The sequence below is a fragment of the Bombus huntii genome, chromosome 10 (genome assembly GCF_024542735.1).
Source record: "Bombus huntii isolate Logan2020A chromosome 10, iyBomHunt1.1, whole genome shotgun sequence".
NCBI classification, from domain to species: Eukaryota; Metazoa; Arthropoda; class Insecta; order Hymenoptera; family Apidae; genus Bombus; species Bombus huntii.
Window position 1 is genome coordinate 7,016,272 of NC_066247.1, and position 22,568 is coordinate 7,038,839.

Genomic DNA, 22,568 nt, shown 5'->3' on the forward strand with positions numbered 1-22,568 from the left:
TGCAGCTGGCATATGATTACAAATTCGACATCGAGGATGACCAGCACAAGATAGCATGCGCGTGTGGCGCTCCTAACTGCCGCAAGTGGATGAACTAAAAAGCTCGATCCACCGTTGTTATTGTTACTACGTTATTGGGTAGGTTTTACATGAAGAAAAAATTATATATATATATTATATATATAATAGACACATTATTTAATTTGTAAAGTGCCATTGCAGTTTGACTAATTGATTCATAGTGAAGTTGGTGCTATGCCATCACAACATTCCTCCAAAGTTGTACAATATTAGTTTTACTTTACAAAACATAGAAACATTGATCGCTTGTATATTACGGGCACTCTTTAAGAACGCGACACGAAGTAATTGCAAAAAAAAATAAATTTTATGGGTCGTGTGTATGTATACAGGAAGTTTGTATCTTTGTATGTTGAGTAGAGTCAACGTTTAGTTGACCGATATTGTAATATAAATCGTTTATTAATTATTGCATACACATTGCACTGTATCTGTAAATAAGTAGAGATCCATGTTATTTTGAATCACCAGATGAATTATGTAAAGTAACAGTATCTAATTTAGAATTATATACGATTATGACTATATATATATTTCATTATATGATAATAAATCCGTACAAAATCTACTGATCTATTTCGTTTTTGTAAATACCTTTTTTTTGTGTGTAATTCGATCTATTAGCGTTTAGTAGATAAATAATATAATCGTCGTTCTATTTCAAGTCTTTTACCATGATAAATATTAGCTTCAAAGTCGCAAAGTATTTATGCATTTTAATAAATCGTAACAATTCAAAAGACTTCTAAATCCAATCTAGAACTACAAATTACATCAGAGAAAATATTTCTTCCATTGTCAAATAATATCTTTTTGCATAAGCAACTTATATATAAATTGTGAATTCATATGCAAATCCTGTATATATCTTTACTGAATCTACAAAGATTTTAAACGTAATTGTACGTAACTACAGTGTAATGCAATGACATAATGTAAAAGAGCCAAATTTATTCTTTAGCAGCAAATTACATAGAAATCAATTTTCATGAAATAATTTTATAACAAAATATTGAAGTTTCGACTTTAACGTATTATTTATCAGGTAACAAGAGAAATATTTATGAAATTGTACATTGCATTTAATTTGTTTAATTTGTAACAAAATGATGTATAAGGAGAAAGTAGTTTAAGGAGAGAGGAATAAAGAAGAAAAAACACAAAACGAGAACAGATCACGTTCACAATTTTATTTTCGTAACTGTAAAATAATATTTACAAAGGAATATATATATTTCATGTACGTGAAGTACACAGTCGTCTTCAAGTTTCGGTTAGTATAAGAAAAAGAGATACAACAAAACTAAAATAATATGTACAATGAGTATTTAACTGTAAGAATGTGTCATGATTAGTTTATATAGAACAAATTATGTCTGACGATATCTTTGAGACATTTGATTGTGCAATTGAATATAAAAAGGGAGAAAAAGATAAAAAAAACTGACAAAATCTTCGATAAACTTTTCGTATTTGTAAATGTAGCTACTGTATGAACACTCGGGAGATAAATCAGACAGAAAGAGAGCAATACAATTACGCAGTATGCAAAAATATGCAATAATATACAAAACAAAACAAAAAAAAAAGAAGCGAGTAGTGACGTAATCGGCGAAATATATACGAACGTAAATGCGAAGAAGAAATACATTGTAAGAAAAAATGTATTTTTAAATGCGATTCTTTGGCATTTATGCACGATATTATTGTAAGGCGGTCTAAACGTTACAACACCGTGATCTATGTACAATTTAAAAAAAGTAACTATCACCTTAAGCGTAAAAGTAAGTTTGAAGACAAGGTACAACGCTTATAAAAAAGAAAATCACTTGTGTAGATTACTATCGAGGACTCGGACAGCAATATTGCGTTTGTGAAGTTCATTATGTATATGAAAACAAAGTCGGCTTTTCGCAGATTTTATAAATTCGTACTCGATTGGTATACTGCGCAGTAAAACCTATATTCTAATTGTATATTGTATATTCTTTCTAACACAATGATTAATCGAGCGAGAATTTTTCGAGTATTTTATCTAACAAAAGAAAAAAAAGGATGAACGAGAAATATATATATTACATATATATATAATATAAGAAATATATATAATATATTATATATATTATATTATATATATATTATTATATATTATTATTATATATTATTATATATTATATATTATTATTATATATTATATATATATTATATATATAATATATTATATATATATATATAATTATATATATATGTAAGAAAAAGCTTTATCATGTTGAGCGATATCTTTTGCTTTTAATATAGTACAATTGTAATGGCAATCCATGCAACTTGTCCTGAACTTCATGTGTTTATTAAATTTCGTAGCTGATAGTTGTATATTTGTGTAAAAACGTTTTACTCGATAATCCCTTAACGTAACATTAAGTTTCCTTGATCGATGTAACGAGCGATTCTCGAGAGAGTAATTGATCACTTAGATTTCTTTTTTTTTTTTTTCACAGCATTTTTCCTTTCCAACCTTTGATCTTTCGCAACAAGATCAATTAGAAAATCTTCGTTAGGTAAGATTTAATCGAGATGACGTTAGTACCAGTTTGTAATTAAATCTTGAGGCATGTCATAATTTTAAGAATTAAGTTGTAATAAATTTGTTTGATGATAATCTGTAACTTTGTTTCTTCAGGGAATTTCATTTCAATCAAATATTTTATCCTCTATCGCGATTAAAACAAAAGTATTCTATGATTAAAATTGCATTCTTTAATCAGTTCTGTAATAGTGGAAAATGATCTTGAGAAATTTTCCAGCATTTCCATAATACTTTTCAACATTACTTTGTTTCACATCTGATAACAGATTTAGTTGATAATTCTTTTGGTGCAAAATAAAGATTCTCTTAAATAATAGATGCCTACTAATGTAACAACTAGGAACAATGAATTCCAACGTTGACAAATTTTCATTAAAAAAAAGAAAAAAATTTTAACGTTACTTCTGTGCACGTTGAAACAGTTTTGGCGATGGTCTGCTGTCTTCATTCACGATGACACTGGCTCAATCCTGTTGCATGCAATAAATTAATAAAATCATTAAACAAATATAAAATAATATATACAGTACAAGTGAAGTTCTAACATATATATTTAAAGAAATCGAAGTGTATAAGAAAAATGAAGTCAAATTTTGTACATTAACACGAAATCTGTAGACGATATAATTAGACTCATTTTTAAATTTTCAAAAATAATTGAATTGAATTTGTATTAATACTATCTAGTAGCAAAATTTTCTCTTCTGAATACTTTATACATTTTAAATATACTACATATATGAAAGAAAATATTAGTTTCAAATGAATTTCTTTTCAATATAAATTATATAAAGTTTGTATATAAATAGTTGCAATTTTATTCCTTTCATGCTTACTGGTGCAACTCTACAACTGAAGATATATGAGAAGTATTAAAGAAAAGTATTACAAAGCAAATTAATTGTATAGAGTGCATAGTTCATGCAATTGTAATAAATACTGGTAATAATATTATTGATTTCATTTTGTATAATAATTGTTCGTAGTAACGTTATTAAGCCACATACTATCACATCAATAGCACATACAGTGCTCCCATTTCTTTCATAAATGATATACAAATAAGAAAGCTAAACATAATATTAATGTAATACTAGCTATCAAAAGTACCATTAATTTTGTGCATGCAGAAAATATTGTGACGTGCAAAATAAGGCAAGATACTGTGCAATATCAATAAAAAAATACGTATCATGTGCACATAGTGTATTAGTAAAGTATCTACTGGTATTTAAAACTGTGGGATTATGTATGAAAGTTGCGAATCTATTTAATTTGGAGACTGTTTATCTTTATTGCCATTAGCTTTATATAGTTTATAATAATCGTTATATTATCCACATATAATACAGTTTTATGTACAAGGGGTCTAGTGTACACTATGATTAGATGTAGTGAACGACTTCTTGAGAACGATACAAAAGAATGGTATTTAATAAATAGTAAACAGATAATATCAAAGCGACTACCTACAATCAAAATACAAAAGTAACGAAATAGAGTTTTTACTGATTTATGCTTAAGAATTAATGTATTCGTACTGAGCAGCAACATGATTTACAGGAACCATATCTAAAAACGCTAATTCGACTAGTCAATGAACAGATTTGTTTTGGTGTTCTCTAAGAGAGAAATTTCATTGGAATGCTTGCAATCGATTAATACAAACGTTATACTAAAAATCTGCTAAACTTTGTTTAAAATAGCTAAACTTTGTTCAACATAATCGCACAAAACCATGTATTTTGATTTCTTTCTCTCTCTAACTGAATGGTAAGAAATTAGTAAGTCCTAATACTGCTTTTTCCAAGAGTATAGAAGAGTATCGCTTGATTAAATTCAGAATACAGGCATAAAATAATTACGTAACACTTGCAAGAGTGCCTTTTCTACCATAAAATAAATTATGTGTATAGCTAGTAACTATAAGTAATATCAACAATATATAATCAGTTTAAAAGAAACGTATCAATTGTTCAAGTACTATAACATATTAACCATAAGTATTATCAAAGAATTACATTTTGCACGATATATAACATATAAATATTATTTTTATATATCAATAAAAACCTATTATTTTTCTAAAAATCATTAAAACGCTGAAAGAAGCACCAAGTCAGTTACGTAATACTTTTTATGCAAGAACAATCGTGTGTATACATATACATATATTCGTATATATGTACACGGTATACATATACATACATGTATATATATATATACGTTATTGGATAATTTTCATTTAAAAAGGCTAGAATAATTTCGATAACTTGCTACTTGTTATGCACCTAAACGTAAAGTCGGAACAGTGATTAGAATAAGGTGAGGCCCTACGGTAGTCCTTATCTGCGATATTTTTATGCCGAGAAACGAAGGACTCGATTTCTCTCGTGATTTTTTTCTTCCACTTTTATGTTTTTACTCTCCGTTTTATTATATTCGTCGTTGTCGACTAAAACTACCGGAATAACGTTGTTCCATTCGTATCAACCAATTTACCAAAAAACCGCAAAAAGCAACAGCGCGCGATCACAGAAAAAACACATGCACGATGATTCACTGGCTTTCCTCGATCGCGAGGATCGGGCACACGCATAAATCGATCACGCAAAACACATGGAAAAATCGGTGGATGCGGATGAATTGGAATACAAAGACGCGAAACGTATTCGCGGCAAATATACCAAATACAAAAATATATCGTACATTTACGCGTGTAAAATGGCTGATACAGAATTTTCGTCGCAACTGAACAGCTTCGAGCCGGGAATACGCGTCTAGTTAGATTTATATCCAGTCTTTAATTTCATAATACATCGCCGTATTTTTAACATATCATCCAGCGTATCAAATCGCCTTTGTTGAAACCAACAAATGAAAACTGGAAACGACGGCAAAACAACACGCCGTTCTCAACTACCTTTCATTTTTCTCATCTCGTTTCCAACAAAACGTATGTACCTTTCACTACTTATTTCGATTAGTCTCGTTTATTAGAAAATAAATACATCTATTCAACCTTTAAATAAATAGTCAACAACACGTGCAGAATACCTTGAAATTTCGCGGTATATCCCATCCTTGACATTAATGATCTATAAAAATGCTGTACGCGAGACTCTTCGGCTGATAAAAAGGTCTAGGTCCTTAGGCGGTAAACAAAAAAGACAATGGAAGTGGCGATTGATCATGGAGATATATCGAGAACAGTCTGTCGTTACATTCTACTGTAAGTAGCACACAAAAATAAAAAGGAATAAAAAGAAAAAAGAAATATGTAAACATAAAAAAATAAAAGCAAATGCACCCACATAATGTGTTACCCTTGGCGAAACTTTCTCGAAATAGCAAGAGAAGAGGACATATTACTTCACGCCACCTGTTACCCGACATAACTAGTTAAATACTTGTTATAAAATTGTTAGCAGCGAACTGAAAAGCGGAAAGCATGAGGGAATGCTTGTGTAAGATACTGGTTTCTTCCATTTTTACGTACGAAGATAGACACAGTTTGGTATAGCAACAAAATACCGTACAATTGTCTTCTTTCCTTTTTTCTTTCTTCTGCTTTTTGATGGCGTGATTTTACAATTTCGTTTAGGTCACTTCTGTACAATATTATGTCACTCTTAATACAGAAATGTTCGATCGAGTTTTACGATACATTTAAAAATCGTATATGTAGCTGTTTGTCCTCTGTACAGGTAGATTTACGTTCGGATGAATTAAACGATGGTCACAGTTTATGAGTATCGTTCCGGCCAATGGAATATTGTTCTATACATAACTGGTCTTATCTTCAGTCAAGGCACGAGTCTTGAATCGGGCCTTGCCAAGTCTTTGTCAACGCTTTAACAAACTACTCGGGTATAATTAGTGAACCGTTTACACTATTACTGCGTTAGGTGCGAACCCTGACCCAATCACCAGTTTGTTAGCCGGTCTCTCGCATGGGCGCTTAGAACAGCAGCTTTCTATATAATGAATATGAAGTTCAACAACGACATAGTCATTAAAATTTGGAAACAAGAAAGCAAGAAAGTAAACGGATATCAAATAATATTACGATAAGAGGGAAAAATAAACGATTTAACGATAAAGATCGAAATAGCTGCTGTAGCAGAACGCCGAACGAATGCTAGCACTACCGGTTTGTTTTCTTTTAATGGCCGCTGATAAGTTTACGATTAAATATAGTAAAAGAGAATGGTGAGTACACGATACGCGCGCGCTCGCGCGCAGCAAAGTACAGTACTTAACAAGTGATGCGTCGAATACATCGTTAGGTATTTTTTCGTTAATATTCTCTGCCGAATTTCAGCTGTTGCTTCTGCCTGCGTGCGCAGGTCAGATCAGACCACACATGCTGAAAAGACACCCATCACACGTCAACCAATGTCCCCGCCGTAGTCCTGACCGTTTAGCAGATTACGGTTGTAAATGGCAGCCCTGTAACTGTACCTATTTATGGCTGGCCGATCGGGAACGGGCGGCGGTATCAGTGCCACTTCGGAGTTCAGCAAGGCCCCGCTTCCCTCATCCACCTCGCCGATACTGCTCTCCACCAGCGACGGTTCTACCTCCGTGAATGCCAACCTGGATCGTAACAGGTACGCGTATGTTTTATACCTCTTCAGCTGCAATGATAAACACGCGAAAATTTAGAGATGTCACGTATGGGTATCATTAAAAATTGTCTTAATAGTTAAACGGCAAATTTCATTAACCTGGAATGCCTATTAAAACCATACGATATTAGGAATAAATTGTTCTCGTGTAAGTAGCTGTTGATTAACATAGAAGTGAAAAGAGGTCGACGGGAACTGGAATACGAGAACAGCACACTGATATTAAAGTTATGTAACTGGTTCAGAATGAGGGAACATAAAATATAACGCGGTGAAAGTACCGCGAATTTTCTTTTTCTCATCGGACGTTGTGCAATTCGAGCTTCGATTCGATAAAATATTCTACGAGATGCAGCCAATGAAAACCAATTCTATCGCGTTCTAAGAATTTCTAGAAATCTCTACGCTACGCCTACCGAAACATCTATTAATGTAATCAGACATACTTAAAGAATTTTTAACATACATAAGGAGAAAATATTTAAATGATACTATAAATTATAAACATCTAATTGCTTTTTAAGAAAAAGGTTGATAACGGATACTATACATTACCTCGTGATGTAAGTAGGCATCTTTTTCCTTATAATTCTGTACAGTGAGAGCCTTAGCTCCTCTCTCAGGCGGATGTCGTCTGTGCTCCTCCAGTTCAGTCTCCAATTTGCTCACCCTCTCCTCATGGTCCCGTAACTGTTCTCTCTGACAACACGTCAAAAAAATCCAACAAACCGTCATTTAACGCGCAACCCACGATGGAAGAAGAATCACGAGACAGAATCTATCTTTCTACTTTTTTTTTTTTTTTTGTTCGTTTAAGACTGGTATTAATTTAATACGTTTTTTACACTACACTCTGTACGACGGTTCTAATTCTGCTGTCCGAATCTCGAGTACGAGAACTTAGAGAACGGAGTTCGCTTCGGGGATAGTAGAGGAAGGCTTGCAAATAAAGAAACAACGAAGACAAGATTATATTCGTTTGCGTGGCCGAGCAGAAGAAACCACTTTTCTTAATCTCTTCGATCTTACGAACACTACTCACAGGAGATAATTTCGTGTGGCTACACGGAAGCAGAGGCCGTTGAAATTTTCGCTGAGAACCCACCGCTCCTGCTAGTGGCTGGCAAGAAAAACTGGCGCAAACGAAGTTGATCGTGTCTATCCACGACTGCAGTTCTTTGGAATCACTGAAAATATTCAGTCTCAACTCGTCATACCGATTCACGTTATTAATTACGTTACAACGATTTGATTTGGTAAAAGATAATTACCTCGTTTGGAAGAGATACTCTGCTTGATCAGCAGTCTGTAACCTGAAGACGTGTTCCTTCTTCGTGTAATCGGACGCTTTGGTGGCTAACGCGTGATGAATGCGTATCGCGTTGTGCAAACTATCGTTACGGAAGCCATGCTCGTCTTTGTGCAAATATAATACAAGTTCCCTCAATGTACAATAATACATCTTCCAGCCGCGTTTGCCGAACGGTGCTAAAAAAAACCAGTTAAATAACATTTGTATTTCGTTACATTGCAAAATATACGGGATACGCATTAGAAATATCGATGAACGATATTTGAATTTCAAATAATTACGAGATGCAGATGAAATTAATCGACATGGCTAATAATTGTCGAGTCACGTCAGCGCGATTCTTATTTCTTAGATCATGGCATATATTTGAAATTATTTGAGAAAGAAGATGTATCAGAGATCATATAAAATGCATTACTCTTCTTCCCGTTGGAATCGAAGCAACATTTCCGCATAACGTATCCTTTCTTAAACTCCGTAGCACCCGTAACATTTGGCACGTCGAGAAACGGATTTCCGGTACCAGATATCGCTGGACCGTCACCCTGTTGGATCGCCTGATTCGCAGTTTCATCCCCTTCCTCGTCTCTGAACAGCCAATACATCCCACTATATTATAGTATCTCCACGAGTATCTTACAATAATAGGAAAATGTTATATTTAAAAATTCGATGAAACTCACAAGGCCCATTCCAAGGGGAACGATTTGATGGCATTGTAAAGCTGTTTCAGCACCTCTCTGGGGAAGTTATCGCCGTCGTTCAGTTCCGAGAGGTTCTCGATAAATTCGTTACACGACATCTTTCTACCGATATTCTGACCGTGTAAGTCGGTATTGAGCAGCATTATGGCGCAGGTTAAGGTATGAACAGCGTCTGAAATTAACGAAACAAGCGAGTAAATAAATATAAATCATCGGCGTGTACAAGGATGCAACAGAATTGAATGTTTACCCTGAGAATTAAATGCACCCGGATTACAATCGAGAAATCTCTTGGAGAAATGTACAAGAACCCTCTCTCTTTCCTGGGTCTCCCCAGTCAAAGAGAACTGGGCAAGGAACTTTCTGAGAGCCACGTCCAGCGTGTCCCGTTCGAAGCTGAAGTATCTCAAGTATTCTTCGGCTACCGCTCTACTAAAATCGTTGCTGCAATGCCCAAACGAGACAACATCTTATAACATCTTCAAAACAATTTCAAACATGAATTCGCCAAGGTAAACCTTGGTATTCCGCTCAAACATGCTTGAACCTTCTGGGAATATTTGTTAAACTGATATTATTTATAGACTCCAAATTGAAATAAAAAACGTGTCAGTTGATTGATTATTGGTAGGTGAATTTCTAAAATACGATCATTCTCCCAGAAGTGAATTAGATTTCGTTTGATGCGAACTGCGCTGAGAAGTTGCAAAATAAAATTAGGCGTTTTACAATCATTGCCGATCACAAGTATCAGAGACCTGTTCTCTTACATTCTCGGCTTACATTTATCGAAAAGCTCTAATAAATTTTACTATAATAAGTATTTTACATCGTAAGATATATATGCGAAGATATAATGCGAATCAAATGATACATCTACAATGAAATAGTTAAAAAACAGATAGTTCTTTGGTTTGAACGTTTGGAACGATAAACGAATAATAAACCTAGACCCGACCGAGATTATTCTGAAAAATCTCATAAAAATTTCAGGTCGTTTCTTTAGTCCGTAAAGTGTGTACGTACTTTTTGCTAAGATGTCTAGAGACGTCAGACTTTTTGAAGCCGTCCAAGGAGTATAGCCTCTTGGCCAATCGAACTGCCGATGGTAGGTCCACCGCTTTCGGACTGTAATGGAAGCTGTGCAAACTTTCGATGTCGCTCTCTTCGTCCGCAGACTGCGGCGGTGATGCGCCTCCGTGCTTGTCCTCGTAGTTACCGATGTTCAGAGCTTCGTTCTCGTCCTCGCTCTCCTTCAGCTCCTACGGAGAGGAAATATAAGATGAAAGAGATAAAGAACAAAATGGGCACGTAAAGTAACACCCATTTTGCGGTCGCATTTTGACACCGATACGACTCTAACAGGAATGACACGACCACTTCCAGGAAATATATTGTACCCGAGCAGAAATATCGAAGTAAGCGTGTAATTTTATAAATTTATTTACGTTACATCAAAGAAATCTCGTGCTATGCCGCGAAGGAGAATTCCAAGAATCTTTCTCTTCGCTACTGTTTTAGATTTTGCGATTTTACGAAGTTCGTGCAAGTCGATATATTTATAACATTGTTTTCTTCTTACGAGTCAATACGATAAGTAGTAAAGTTGCGTGTTTTAAGAAAGAAACGGATAGACGTGAGTAATAGACATATTGATAGACATTTCGCAATGAAGATTCACGACGGGAAAAGGACTTGCACTTGTCTCTTATCCAAGATCTTCTCCTGAACCAATCTCAAGCTTCACCTCTCGAACCTATATTCCCGAGAACCGTAAAGATTGTAAAACCGAATGAACGAATGTCGTACCTGATACCCGACGAACTCAGGCGTGGTATTGCCAGTCGGCCGTTGCACGGTGTTCTGCGCGGTGGACGTGGGCACGAGTTCCGGATTGCTGAGATTACCCCGTCGCCTATTCTGCCTGGGACTGGTGTTCCTCGCCGCGGTGGCGTCCTTGTCCGGCCCCTTCACCTGTATCACTATCCTATGCTCGGTATTCTCCTGCGCCGGTGTATACGCGTTCGACGCCGGTGGTACAGAAGCAGCCGCCGCTGCCGCCTTCAACCTCCTCTGCGGTGGCTCGCTGGCGAGTATCGTCGAGTCACTGTCACTCGGATCACTGACCATCATGATATCGCGTGCACTGAGTATGTCCATAGTTTCCTCGTCGTTGTAGTCGGGACTGGACATGTTGCTGATAGCCTCGGACTGGCTGAGATCACCGTTGGTGGGATGAAGGCCGGAGGCCGAGGAGGTGGTCCCGTCGCCGGAGGGGCCCAGGGCTGAGGCGCTGGTGCCCGTGGGTACCGGCGGTGGGAACCTACGGGATCCAGAATTGGAGGACATGACGGAGGACGAGACCGAGGTAGGGGAGGTTGGCGATAAGGATCTTTGGGGACTAGTTCCCTCCGTCGAGGAGCTACTCGACGAAGATTGCGAGGAGCTGCCGTTCTGACAGCAGGAGGTGCGCTCCGAGGCGGACGGCGAGCTAACTGGCGCGTTGTACGTCCAGACGATTCGATCGCTGGACAGACCCTGGCCGCTGTCAGGTCGAGTGTCCAACAGGGTGTTCAAGCTGGACGTGACGTCGTCGTCAATGTCAATGTCCACCGCGCTCATTGACGGATCCTTTTGGAATTGCAAGTGGTCCTCGGAGCGCGAGGTGCGAACGAAGCCGCTCGAATAACCGAAACTCGCGGCATTTTGTTTGCTAGTATCGCTCTGGCCTGGACACTGGCCGCTCTCACGTTTGCTGATCCCGACCGGTGAGGTGCTGGCCGAATTCGAACCGGTACACTTGTAAGTACGGTGATGGCCCAGCATCTCGTTAGGACTGGTCGGTACCGAGTTATGATGGTGGTGATTGTGGTGATTATGGTGATGGTGGGTATGATGATTGTTGTACCTCAGCGAGTCGACCTTCTTCTGGTGCTTCGGGAGCAGGCCGCTGCTCTGCTGCGTGCGCGACAGGTTCAGCATTAGATCGCCGGTCATCATGTACGCTTCGAACCTGCATTCATCGCGTTATTCGTTAGTTATCTTAAGCTTGTATATCGGTGAGGTTTGATCTAGCTTTTGTCTGCTGATACGATTGATTCTACTGAAAAAAGGAAATCGATAAGGCGGAGAAGCGACACAGGTGACCAAGTCTTCGATCATGCGTTCCTTCTGTCTGGTGATACGAGTAATCGTAGTTGAAAGGGAAAATTGACGAGGAAGAGAATCTGTACAAACGATCTGTACAAACGTGTATATTCATTCACGAAAACGGAATAAATTCCATTTGGTGAAAGGTTCGACGCTTCTCCGAGATCTACCGGTATACACGTTACGAATACCATGAAAACATCGTAAGAGAAAAAGAAAATGTTAAAAAAATCGCGTAATACTGTTCAGAAGCTTTCTCTCTTGAGAGAAAGAATCCCATGAAAAAGAAATTCCCTACCTAGGCGTATTCTTCTGCCTGGAGAACTTGTCGCCGGAGAGAGGCTCCCATTGGGCACGTTCTTCCTCCTTGAAACTATCCACTGGCGGAAGTAGCGCCTCTAGTTCAGAGGATCCGGAAGCGTCACTGTAGGATCCGTTGCTTCTCGTCGCATACTGTTTTGCGGCAGTCGGTTCCTGTGGCGAGCCACCCGGAAGTTCCGGTGTTCCTGGCTTTCTTGGTTCCATATCTTCGCCGTTACCCGATGACACCGGCCTGGGGTTATTCGGGAAGGTCATTGCCTCGTGAGAGATTTTGGTCGAATCCGTCTCGTCGCATGCCGGCTGTCCCGGTGACAACAGCCGACGCACGTGAGCTTTTATTGCAGGATCTGAGGAAATTACGTGGCTATCTTATCCGCTGGCTTCGATAATCGCGATTATTCTGTTCAGCGACTGTTCTGAGACGAGAAGATTACTCATCTTCTGATTAAAGATATAGATTTATAGATAAAGATTAGATTTGTCATCGAAGTAATACATTTTATCAATTTTCAGAAAGTTTCAAAACTTTCGTAAGTCGCTGCGGATTGTCGGCCGAGTTGTGAGTTTCCCACTCTGTTATGACTTGTCTGTTGGGTTTTTTGGTTTGATAAATGCGTCGGTGATATCAGGAAGTTGTTTCAGATCAGAGGAATTAAAAGGAAGAATTACATGTTTTGTGTGTTTCGTCGATTCAACACGGGTATCTAATGGATAAAGATTGTGAAACTATCGTGACAAGTATGTCGGTGCTTCAAATTTGCTGTTGTTTCGACTGAAAGAAACTCGAACGAAGGGTGATGTTATTGGTTTCGTATGAATAATCCCTAGGCAACATTTTACATTATCGTAAAAGAATTGTGTTTAAGTTTGCGATTAGAAATTCTTGAATATATCAATCGTCGAATTCTCTATGTTCCATCGAAAGAACGAGTCAAAGAATTAATTAAGAAATCGCCACAACTACTATTACACAGAACAGAGAAGCTAAGTTTTTCTTTATCCACAAAAATTTCTCGTCAATCAAAGGACCTTGATCAATAACAAACTTCTCGCAACTGAAACGATATTCCAAATTTTCCAACGTATATTCCAACTCTCTCGTTTTCAAATCTCAAAATTCGAACAAAACCGATAAGTGATACGCGTAGCAGCGTCAAAGGGTGAAAAAGTTGCCATAACCACTGCTATACGAAGCGGAGGAGCTTCTCTTCATCCGGAGAAATTTATCGTCGACGCGTGGAGCGTTTCAAAGCGTCCGCGGGCAACGCGTCCCCCGGTCGACGCCAAAGAAAACTCAGCGAGCGTCGCGTCGACGGACCATCCGGCTGGAAATACGCCGGAGCAACTTCGATTCCCGCGGGGGCGGCTTGGTCTGGAGCGCGATTTACGAGCGGCAGAACTCGCCCTTAAATAATACAGCTATACGCCTACGTCTCGTCGTCGTTGTTCGACGACGACGGCGACGACGACGACGACGAAGGCACCGCTGGCTGATGTCGTTCCGCGTTTACTTTGTTTCGCAACGAAAACGAGCGTTCACCAGAGCGAGTTTATGATCCGCCGCCGAGAAGCGCAATATCCAAGCTGCGGAGAGTCTGTCTGCCTCGAGGGCCTGCGTTTCCTTCCAGAGGACTTTAATGGATGTTTCTAGGGTAGGTTGTTTGTTAACTTGGCGTTTCGTTGCTGGAAAAAGGGGTTGTTAGACCGTTTGTGGGGGTACAAGTGGATTGAACGGGAAATAGAGGGGCAACGGAAACGGAGATCGAGGTCTTTTGAGTTTTCGAGCTGTTGGAGTTTCTGTTGTTATTAGGCAATGTACAGTGGCTCGCGAAAGAATTCGTACATTTAGCACAGATCATCTTTACGTGTGCATAGTGTGCGTCTTATACCTCCATTAACATATAACAGGATATAATGTGATTTAGATATTTTGTTAAAGATATAATAAGACACGACGACTGCCGAGACTATATTGGCAGAATTTGAATCCAATCTGGAAATATATATACGAGGTGAAAGATATTTTTTATTGTAAACTTATATTCAGAAAAAAATTAGTATACGATATGAATAGTCACGTCAAGCATATAATAAGCGTGAAAAATGTCCCACTGAATACTCAGAATGTTTCATACGATACACGTAATATGTTCATGAAAGATAAAAGAAGACAAGCGTACGAATAGTTTCCACTGTACATAGTTGGATAAAGAGAATGTTGACGCAAAGTACGAGAAATATAGGAGAAGGTCATGATAAATCGCGTTTTGCGATTTTTAAACTTCTTCCTATTGGTTTTGCGATTGATAATATGCTTTCACTGCGTTACTTATGCACTCGGATCTCCATGAAGTTTCGTAGATTTGTCATGGCTTTTTCAAAGTTTTATAGATCAGTTTGTTCCAATTGTCGACTTCCTTTTCCCTCTGTAGCCACCGAGTAATAACGAAATCGGAAAGTCGACAAAAATGCAATTATCATATTTTTCTCGTGTGATCTTCATACGTAAAGTATGAAAGACATAATACGAGAATAGGGTCCGACACACCTGGCACAATATTCGAGCAAGTTCATAATACGTGAATAATATGCACGCACAAGTAAATCAACGTTCGTCAGGTGTACAAATAAAAGCAGACGAGATATCCCGTTTAAAGAAAAAACAAACTCCATTACCAATTTTCGCTAAAAATAATTATTTTTATAAAAATCCTCGTTCTATTAACGAACCGACAATCCGCTAAAAATACACCGCTCGTAAAATTTCCTTAAAATTCCCAACAAACTTCCCGCAATGCCCAACAACGTGGATAGCTACTATTTTCCTCGTTGGAGGCGAGTTTTCCGTGCATCGTCTTCCCGCAGACCGTGACTAATCAATGAGTCGCTCTGATAGAAAATCGTTTGTTATCCGAACGCGTCGTTTGATCGTTGGCTCGTGCGCTTAATTACCTGCCCTCGACATTCTCTCTTTTTTTTCCTCGTTTTTTCTTCCCCTTCATTCTCTTCCTTTTCCCTTGTCGCGTGGAACACGCGTGAACGACGAACAGCTGGCGTCGCCTAAGCGTGCAGACACCAGCACCGGGTAAAAGCGTCATCGAACGTTGCAAGGAGTCCGAGGGCAGACGCACGATCGCGTTTTCCTATCGGTTATTATCGCGCAATTCTATTATTACGATCAGGTTCAAGAGCGACTATATGCGCGTGCACCGAGTTCTATCATTAGATCGTCGGAGTTCACTCACCAGCTGACGTACAACCGGTCTACGTGTTCTCGGTTCATGGACGTGGTGATCGTCTAAATTTGTGGAGCACGACGGGAAAAGATATATCTCACGATACTATAAATTCACTATCGATTTCGAAGACCAAGCTTTGGAAGACGACAATTTCTAGAAGCGAAATTTGCTACTATTTTAAATGGTATTTAAATTAAGCGATAAATGATATAAGAGAAGAACAAGTTTTGAGAAGAGTCGATTTCTAAGAAGATTTGCTACGTAATTTGTTGTTCGTTTGGATGATAATTAAATTAAGTGATAAGTGGTATCAGAGAATTTGTTAATATTTTAAATGATAATTAAATTGAGCTATAAATGGTACTATAAATTTAGTGAAGCAAATTTTAAGAAGAGTAATGCTCTTAGGAGGTTTCGTATTATATACATAATTTGTTAGTATTTTAAATACCAATTAAGTTAAACGATAAATGATACTGTAAATCTAATATAGAACAATAATTTTCAGAGATTGTTGAAATTATTATGAAACGAAAATATGCTCGTCTATTCTCGTTTATTCGATTGGAAATTTGCGATTGTAATAATCTGCATAATAGACCTGAAGATATCTACTAAGATATAGATTCGAACAATGTACTGTATTCAGCAAATCCCAACTCAGCTTGGTGACGTAAACGTATCCTAAATCAATTATGTCTCCATGAATGAGATGTTCATCGCTTACATTAATTAGTGGATTAATATTTGGAACGATTTGCGGTATGACAATGAAAATACTAATAATGAGAAGAAAGGGAAACTACTAGTTATCTGTCGAGGAGAAAATATGAATTTTTTTAATAATACGTAAAATTTATTTTATGAAATTTCTTATTATATTTAGAATAGACGTTGCTCTCAAGCTTCGACTCAATGATAACTACTAGTTATCTGTCAAGGAAAAAATATGAATTTTTTTAATAATACATATAATTTATTTTATGAAATTTCTTATTATATTTAGAATAGACGTCGCTCTGAAGCTTCGACTCGATGTTCGTTTATTTATTAATAAACAATTCAGTCGTCAACGAATGGAAATTATTATTTTCACTATTTCATAATTACGATTGTCTGCAAAAAGATAAATGTATCTTCTTTTCTCGTATTTCGTTTGAAATGCTCTCTTTGACGATGCCCTCTTAAGCTACAAAAAAGCTAGTCATTTCGTTTGTTCTGAACAGAAATACTAAATAAAAAGAGCAGCTTTGATATCACACATAGCGTAAATAATCGTGTTACACATTTATCAAATGATATCGTCTGATTAAAAAATTAAAAGACAGTTCTAACGACGATGTGATCGCATATAGAAACGACGGTTGATCCCAAAGCTTCAGCAAATTTTCTTTGTGCTTTGCGACATCGTTCAATTTCCTCGGGGAGGATTAAACTGTCACGAGATAACCCGCACGATTAGCGTGTTCGGGGAACGCGTACTTTATGACAAAGACGGGCTCGGAGTAGTTGTAGAGAATCGGGGAAAAAAGAAAAAGGAAAGAGCCAAGACGAATCTGACATTTCGTCGTTAGATTATGGTAAGTTACGGTAGGTCATTAATCAACATCGCGACACGCTGCAATTAGCCTGCCTTTTAAAAGCACGGAATAAAGTTCGTAGATTACAGCTATGCTAAACTCCTTTCGTGCGTTTTCAGGATGAATTTCCGGCTGAAGAAAATTCTTCAAAGGTCGGAAATTCTGTAAAGATGCGGCCTTTCAAACTATCATCGATCTTAAGACAGTTTATTGGATATTTTAAACCAAGAATAATAAATATCGATGAGCCTCATTAATTATTTCGCTATTTTGCTCGACCAAGTAATTGTGTTTCTACGTAGTTTGAAAATTACGCAGCAATATATTGGTAGCATTAATTAGGTATTATGTTAATATTACGGAATATAATAGAGTGGTACATTAATTAGTACAGGGAAATACGAAGTTTACATAGGGTAGGTATATCTTTTTTTTTTTTTTTTTTTTTTTTTACTAATTTAAACTTCAGACTAAAACTCGAAATGTTCCAGGCATTTAATAATTTAATCCTTAATTGCTTGCAGTGAATTTTATATGCAATTTAGTTACATTGTAACAAAGTTACGTAGATTATTACAAATCGCGTCGTTCTTTGTCATTTTCGTTTCAAACTATATTGCTAAAACACGTTGCAATTTGTTGCAGACACCAGGTAAAAACCTAAAATATATGAGACACCTGAAACATTCTCTAAATAGATAGTCATATTGTTTAGATTTATCTTATTTCAAAATGTTTCGTATAACACACATGATACATTCACAAACGGAGACTACAAGCATAATATGACAAATATAATATATTTTATCAATAACATTATTTTCAATAATCAGATAAAGTTTCGCGATCCTGTGCGAATGAACTTATTACTCGATCTGTTGTACAATATCATACGGATGATCGCACGCAAAACTAAACTTAATTCGAAGCAACAGCCAGAAGCAATCGGATCTTTGAAAAATGAATGTGCAATACTGGCAATATCACTGGCTGGCGTAGTTAACATATTATTGGCTGTTTATTAATCGGCTTCCCTTTGGCAGCGTTCACTGGCCGAACGTCGGTTAATTGGCTTTTCTCACTTGTATACGAAAGCTATTCGCGGCAGCGCAGCGTGTCGGGGAAAGCTGCATATCGATTTAAAGGCAACATTAAATGCGAACGAACTCATATCAGCTAATTTAGCCGGAAGTAAAAATTAACAAGAGAAAAGGTAGAAACGATCGTTACCGTTTGTTCCGTAAGAGACGTACGTGATGGAGATAGATAACGCGAGTAATTGTAGGCTGTAAATTAGCCGATCAATAGAAAATTGCTCTGGTTGAAAATTATCAGTCAGTTGGCCGTGGAATTACAGTAATCGGAAAAATTACTTAATAACATTCGTAATGAACAGTGAAACATGCTCGATGTTAAAATGGGTTATCGCGTGCGTAAAGGTGCAAAGGCTGGTTAATTATGCCGGTGAAATAATTAAAAACGGTATTATGCCATTAACTGTGGCGGAAATTATTTGTTGTTTCTCGACTGTGATTAAGTCATAGGTGATCGTAATAAATGCAATTTTATTCGAATTACACTGTTTAATTTCAAAAAGTCACAAGAATGCTGAAACAGAAATTATTATTAAAATAGCAATATCTTTGATGAAGGTGGCACGATAATTCCAAAAGTCAATAGTCGTACCTTTTGGCGACGAATATTTTCATTTCAATTGAACTTATACATTAATCTAAATCAATGCTTGTATTCATTACGTATAAATGAAAATGAAAGACTTAATAAATTCTGGCGCTAGAAATAATGAACAATGGTAGGACGAAATTACCGCTAACAATGGAAAACATTAACCTAATCCAATGGATTCCATCTCCAACGAGATTGCTACACGTTTAAACTAAGAATTGCATAAAGGATTACAAGCTAAATCTCTTAACCATAGAAATTCCTAGAAGTACAACTGCGTTCAATCTGAATCTACAATTCAATGCGAGATAAATTCATCTCGCTGAGATTCTACGATTCTGATCCATTCCATTCCATCGTTCCTTACCGTATCTGGATTAGCTTATCAAAGGGGCTATTCCTATCGTACACTGAATGAAGGGAGCAATGATTCAACAGGGCCATCCAGGTTGTTCAACGCGGACTTCATTAGTCGGGACAGCAGAGCGGCTAGAACCTACCTCTAACATCGAATGAATTCAAGGTGCGCATGCACTGATAACGATAATCCGGTGTAAATCGGCTAAACACGACGGTTCTGTGAGGTAACATCGTATCTGGTCCCCTGGCAAGTTTACACAATGATTCTACTCACGCAACGTGGCCAACTGTCTGCCTGTATCGCATGTCCGTGTACTTACCGGATTTTAACACACTGACAATGTCCCAGGTCAATTGGCTTTCTACGTGCAACAATCAGTGGATTGCACGTGTTTGGAAAAATTCAGATTCGTATGTGACGAATATCAGTAAATCGTCGCCTAGGTTTCTAGATAGTCTAACGATTACATTATTTCAAATCTTTTGCGAATTTTTAATATATTTAACTTTTCCGTATTTATTTTACACGATTTATCCGTGTAATAACATATGATCGCATTCTACTTTGTCTATTAACGTATCGATATTATTGATATTACTAATTCGTAATGCATTTTGTCTAATAATAAATAAATTGAACAATGCTAAGGCAAACAACGTGGAAACAGTAAACGTATCCTTAAATTTGCGTATTAACGTTTACCTTGATTTAGAAAGTCGAGAAAATGTTGGGTCCGTATAATTTCTTCAAAAAGACACGTAAAGTGTAATTTCGAGTGCCGCTTTCTTTCTAAACATGGATCGGATATACCAATTTCGTTGATTACTGAGAAGGAAGTAAAATTGCGAAAATAAGACTAAGAACGCGTGTCATATACACGTGTCTCGACTATAATTTTCATTTTAAAAAGGTGTTAAAGGCGTTAATTTCCAATGCAATGTCGACGATATTAATTTAATTTAATTTATGAAACACGTTGATTAAAGGAAGTAGGATAAAATGGTAAAGCTACGAAGAGTAGCTTCGTAATGAAGAGAGAGAGAAAGTGCATCACATGTGCCTGTAGTATTTCAACTCCGATAACGATTTCCTCTGAAAAATATATTACAACGTGTACTTTCAAAAGTAATTTCGTTGATAAATATCAATTTAATTTATAAATCGGATATGCCGATTAAAAGAAACTGGAGAAAATGAAAATTGTGAAAGGTTGTCTACGTACAATGTGCATCACGCGTGTATTTATAGTATTTTTATTTGGTTAACGGTTTCCGTTAAAGGAAAATGCAGTAGCGCGTGTAATTCCAGATGCAATTTAATCGACGAATATTACTTTGATTTATGAATCACGTTGATTAAGGAAGTGGAGTAACATTTACGAAAGGCACTTTCTCCATAGTAATCGATGCATTTTCAACTTCAGTTCAATATGAATACGACGTGAGAAATGTATATAGCTGAGTACTATACCTACATCTTACTTACAGTCAGTCACAAAAGTATATTATTCGTATATAATTCGTAGTTATATTTGAAACAACATAACTTTTTTTAAGATTGGACCGAACCACTCGAGCTTTATTGAGAAACTAAAGGAATTGGTTCACTTGATGACGTGTAAGACTTTTCCTTCATTCCTACCAATTTTAATTTTCCCAAAATTTCCTATACACGTCATTTAACGAAGCAATTTTTCTAGCTTCTCCAACTTCAAATCCTTTGCACCCGTTTTTAAAACAGTTATTCCATTTTAAAGCCTATGCCAATACTTTATTCACTGACTGTATTTATTTTCACCATGCACACACCAGATGAGTTTGCGAATACGTTTCCTAGTCTACAATTTACTTTCGTCGCATCTTGACGGATAAATAAAGCTACAATATATCTGTATTATCACGTTTCTCACCTGTTATCTTCAATTTGTTTTCCTCGCCAATCGAAAAGACCATCCAATTACAAAGGGTTGATCCGAATGTTGCGAAAAGTACGTTTAACTAGAAAATTCCAGTCATACATGGACGAGAAAGCGGAACTTGCCAGCAGCCGAAACACGTGAGCTTCCTTCGCATTCCGAGCGTACTTTCGACCGCGAGGATCCACCCGAGAGGAATGCGCGAGTTGGCTCGTGCGCGTTGCAGGAATACGCGCCTTGGATTCCAGACGATCGGAAAACCGGCCAAGAAGTTCGCCGCCCACACACACCGCCGATTACGCTTATCGATGGAACGCGTGCACCGTCGAGAACGCGGTCCACCCGATATTTCTTTCGGTTTCTCCCTACTCCTCTACACTTTCACCGACGAAAGCGGATCTTGCGAATGGCGAACGTAATCATGTACCAACGATCGGAGATTGGTGAATCTGAGAATCGCTAATAAAATACGCTATAAGTTTTCTTTTCACTGGAACAACTTTATTAATCCAATCTCTATGGAACTGTAGGTCTGACACTATTCTTGAGAAATATTTGTTGTTGCAGATTTTATAGAAATCTTTCTCTTGAAAAAATCTTCTTCTTTTCAAGCTTCGTTAGGTTGCAATAAAATCTAGAGAACCAATGAAGAATAGTGGCAAATTGTATCGAATGGTTCGGATTTTATGCGGCATGTAGTAGTACGATCTCTTTACATAGAATCGTATATGTATATCTTCCTTTTTTTCTTTTTGTTTTTATCCTTTTGTCCTTTTCGTTAGGGTAGTGTGGTCGAAAAAATGGAGTATTTCAAGAAATTAAAATATGAGAAATAATTAATTTGTTCATGTTGGCAAACTGTTATGATACGTAATTAACGATGTATATTTTGCGACTGAAACTATTGCACGATAAGATAGAAGGTTTTTAAGAAATTCTGTAATTAATAAGAAAAAATCTACTAGTATAAAAGTGTTCGTTAATCGTAAAATCATACGAGC

General features: G+C 37.0%; 2 protein-coding genes across 27 annotated transcripts in view; one reads left to right on the forward strand and one right to left on the reverse strand.

Annotated features, from left to right (window-relative positions):
* The window catches only part of LOC126870207 (histone-lysine N-methyltransferase 2C-like), a 28,576-nt gene extending 26,903 nt beyond the window's left edge, over nucleotides 1–1,673 (forward strand). For all 12 annotated transcript variants that reach the window (XM_050627688.1, XM_050627694.1, XM_050627692.1 and 9 more), the window contains one exon: nucleotides 6–1,673. In XM_050627688.1, coding sequence (XP_050483645.1) covers nucleotides 6–98 — 93 coding nt within the window. In that variant the 3' untranslated portion in view covers nucleotides 99–1,673. The remainder of the gene's footprint in view (nucleotides 1–5) is intronic.
* Nucleotides 1,674–2,272: 599 nt separating this feature from the next.
* LOC126869905 (PH and SEC7 domain-containing protein) overlaps nucleotides 2,273–22,568 on the reverse strand; it is an 81,444-nt gene continuing 61,148 nt past the window's right edge. For 8 of the 15 annotated variants that reach the window (XM_050627067.1, XM_050627063.1, XM_050627071.1 and 5 more), the window contains 10 exons: nucleotides 12,764–13,133; nucleotides 11,125–12,328; nucleotides 10,342–10,577; nucleotides 9,566–9,759; nucleotides 9,295–9,487; nucleotides 9,030–9,220; nucleotides 8,571–8,787; nucleotides 8,342–8,486; nucleotides 7,855–7,998; nucleotides 3,938–7,308 (listed from right to left, as the gene is read on the reverse strand). In XM_050627067.1, the coding sequence (XP_050483024.1) occupies nucleotides 7,060–7,308; nucleotides 7,855–7,998; nucleotides 8,342–8,486; nucleotides 8,571–8,787; nucleotides 9,030–9,220; nucleotides 9,295–9,487; nucleotides 9,566–9,759; nucleotides 10,342–10,577; nucleotides 11,125–12,328; nucleotides 12,764–13,133 (3,143 nt within the window). In that variant the 3' untranslated portion in view covers nucleotides 3,938–7,059. The other 7 variants (XM_050627064.1, XM_050627066.1, XM_050627059.1 and 4 more) reach the window with 5 other exon arrangements.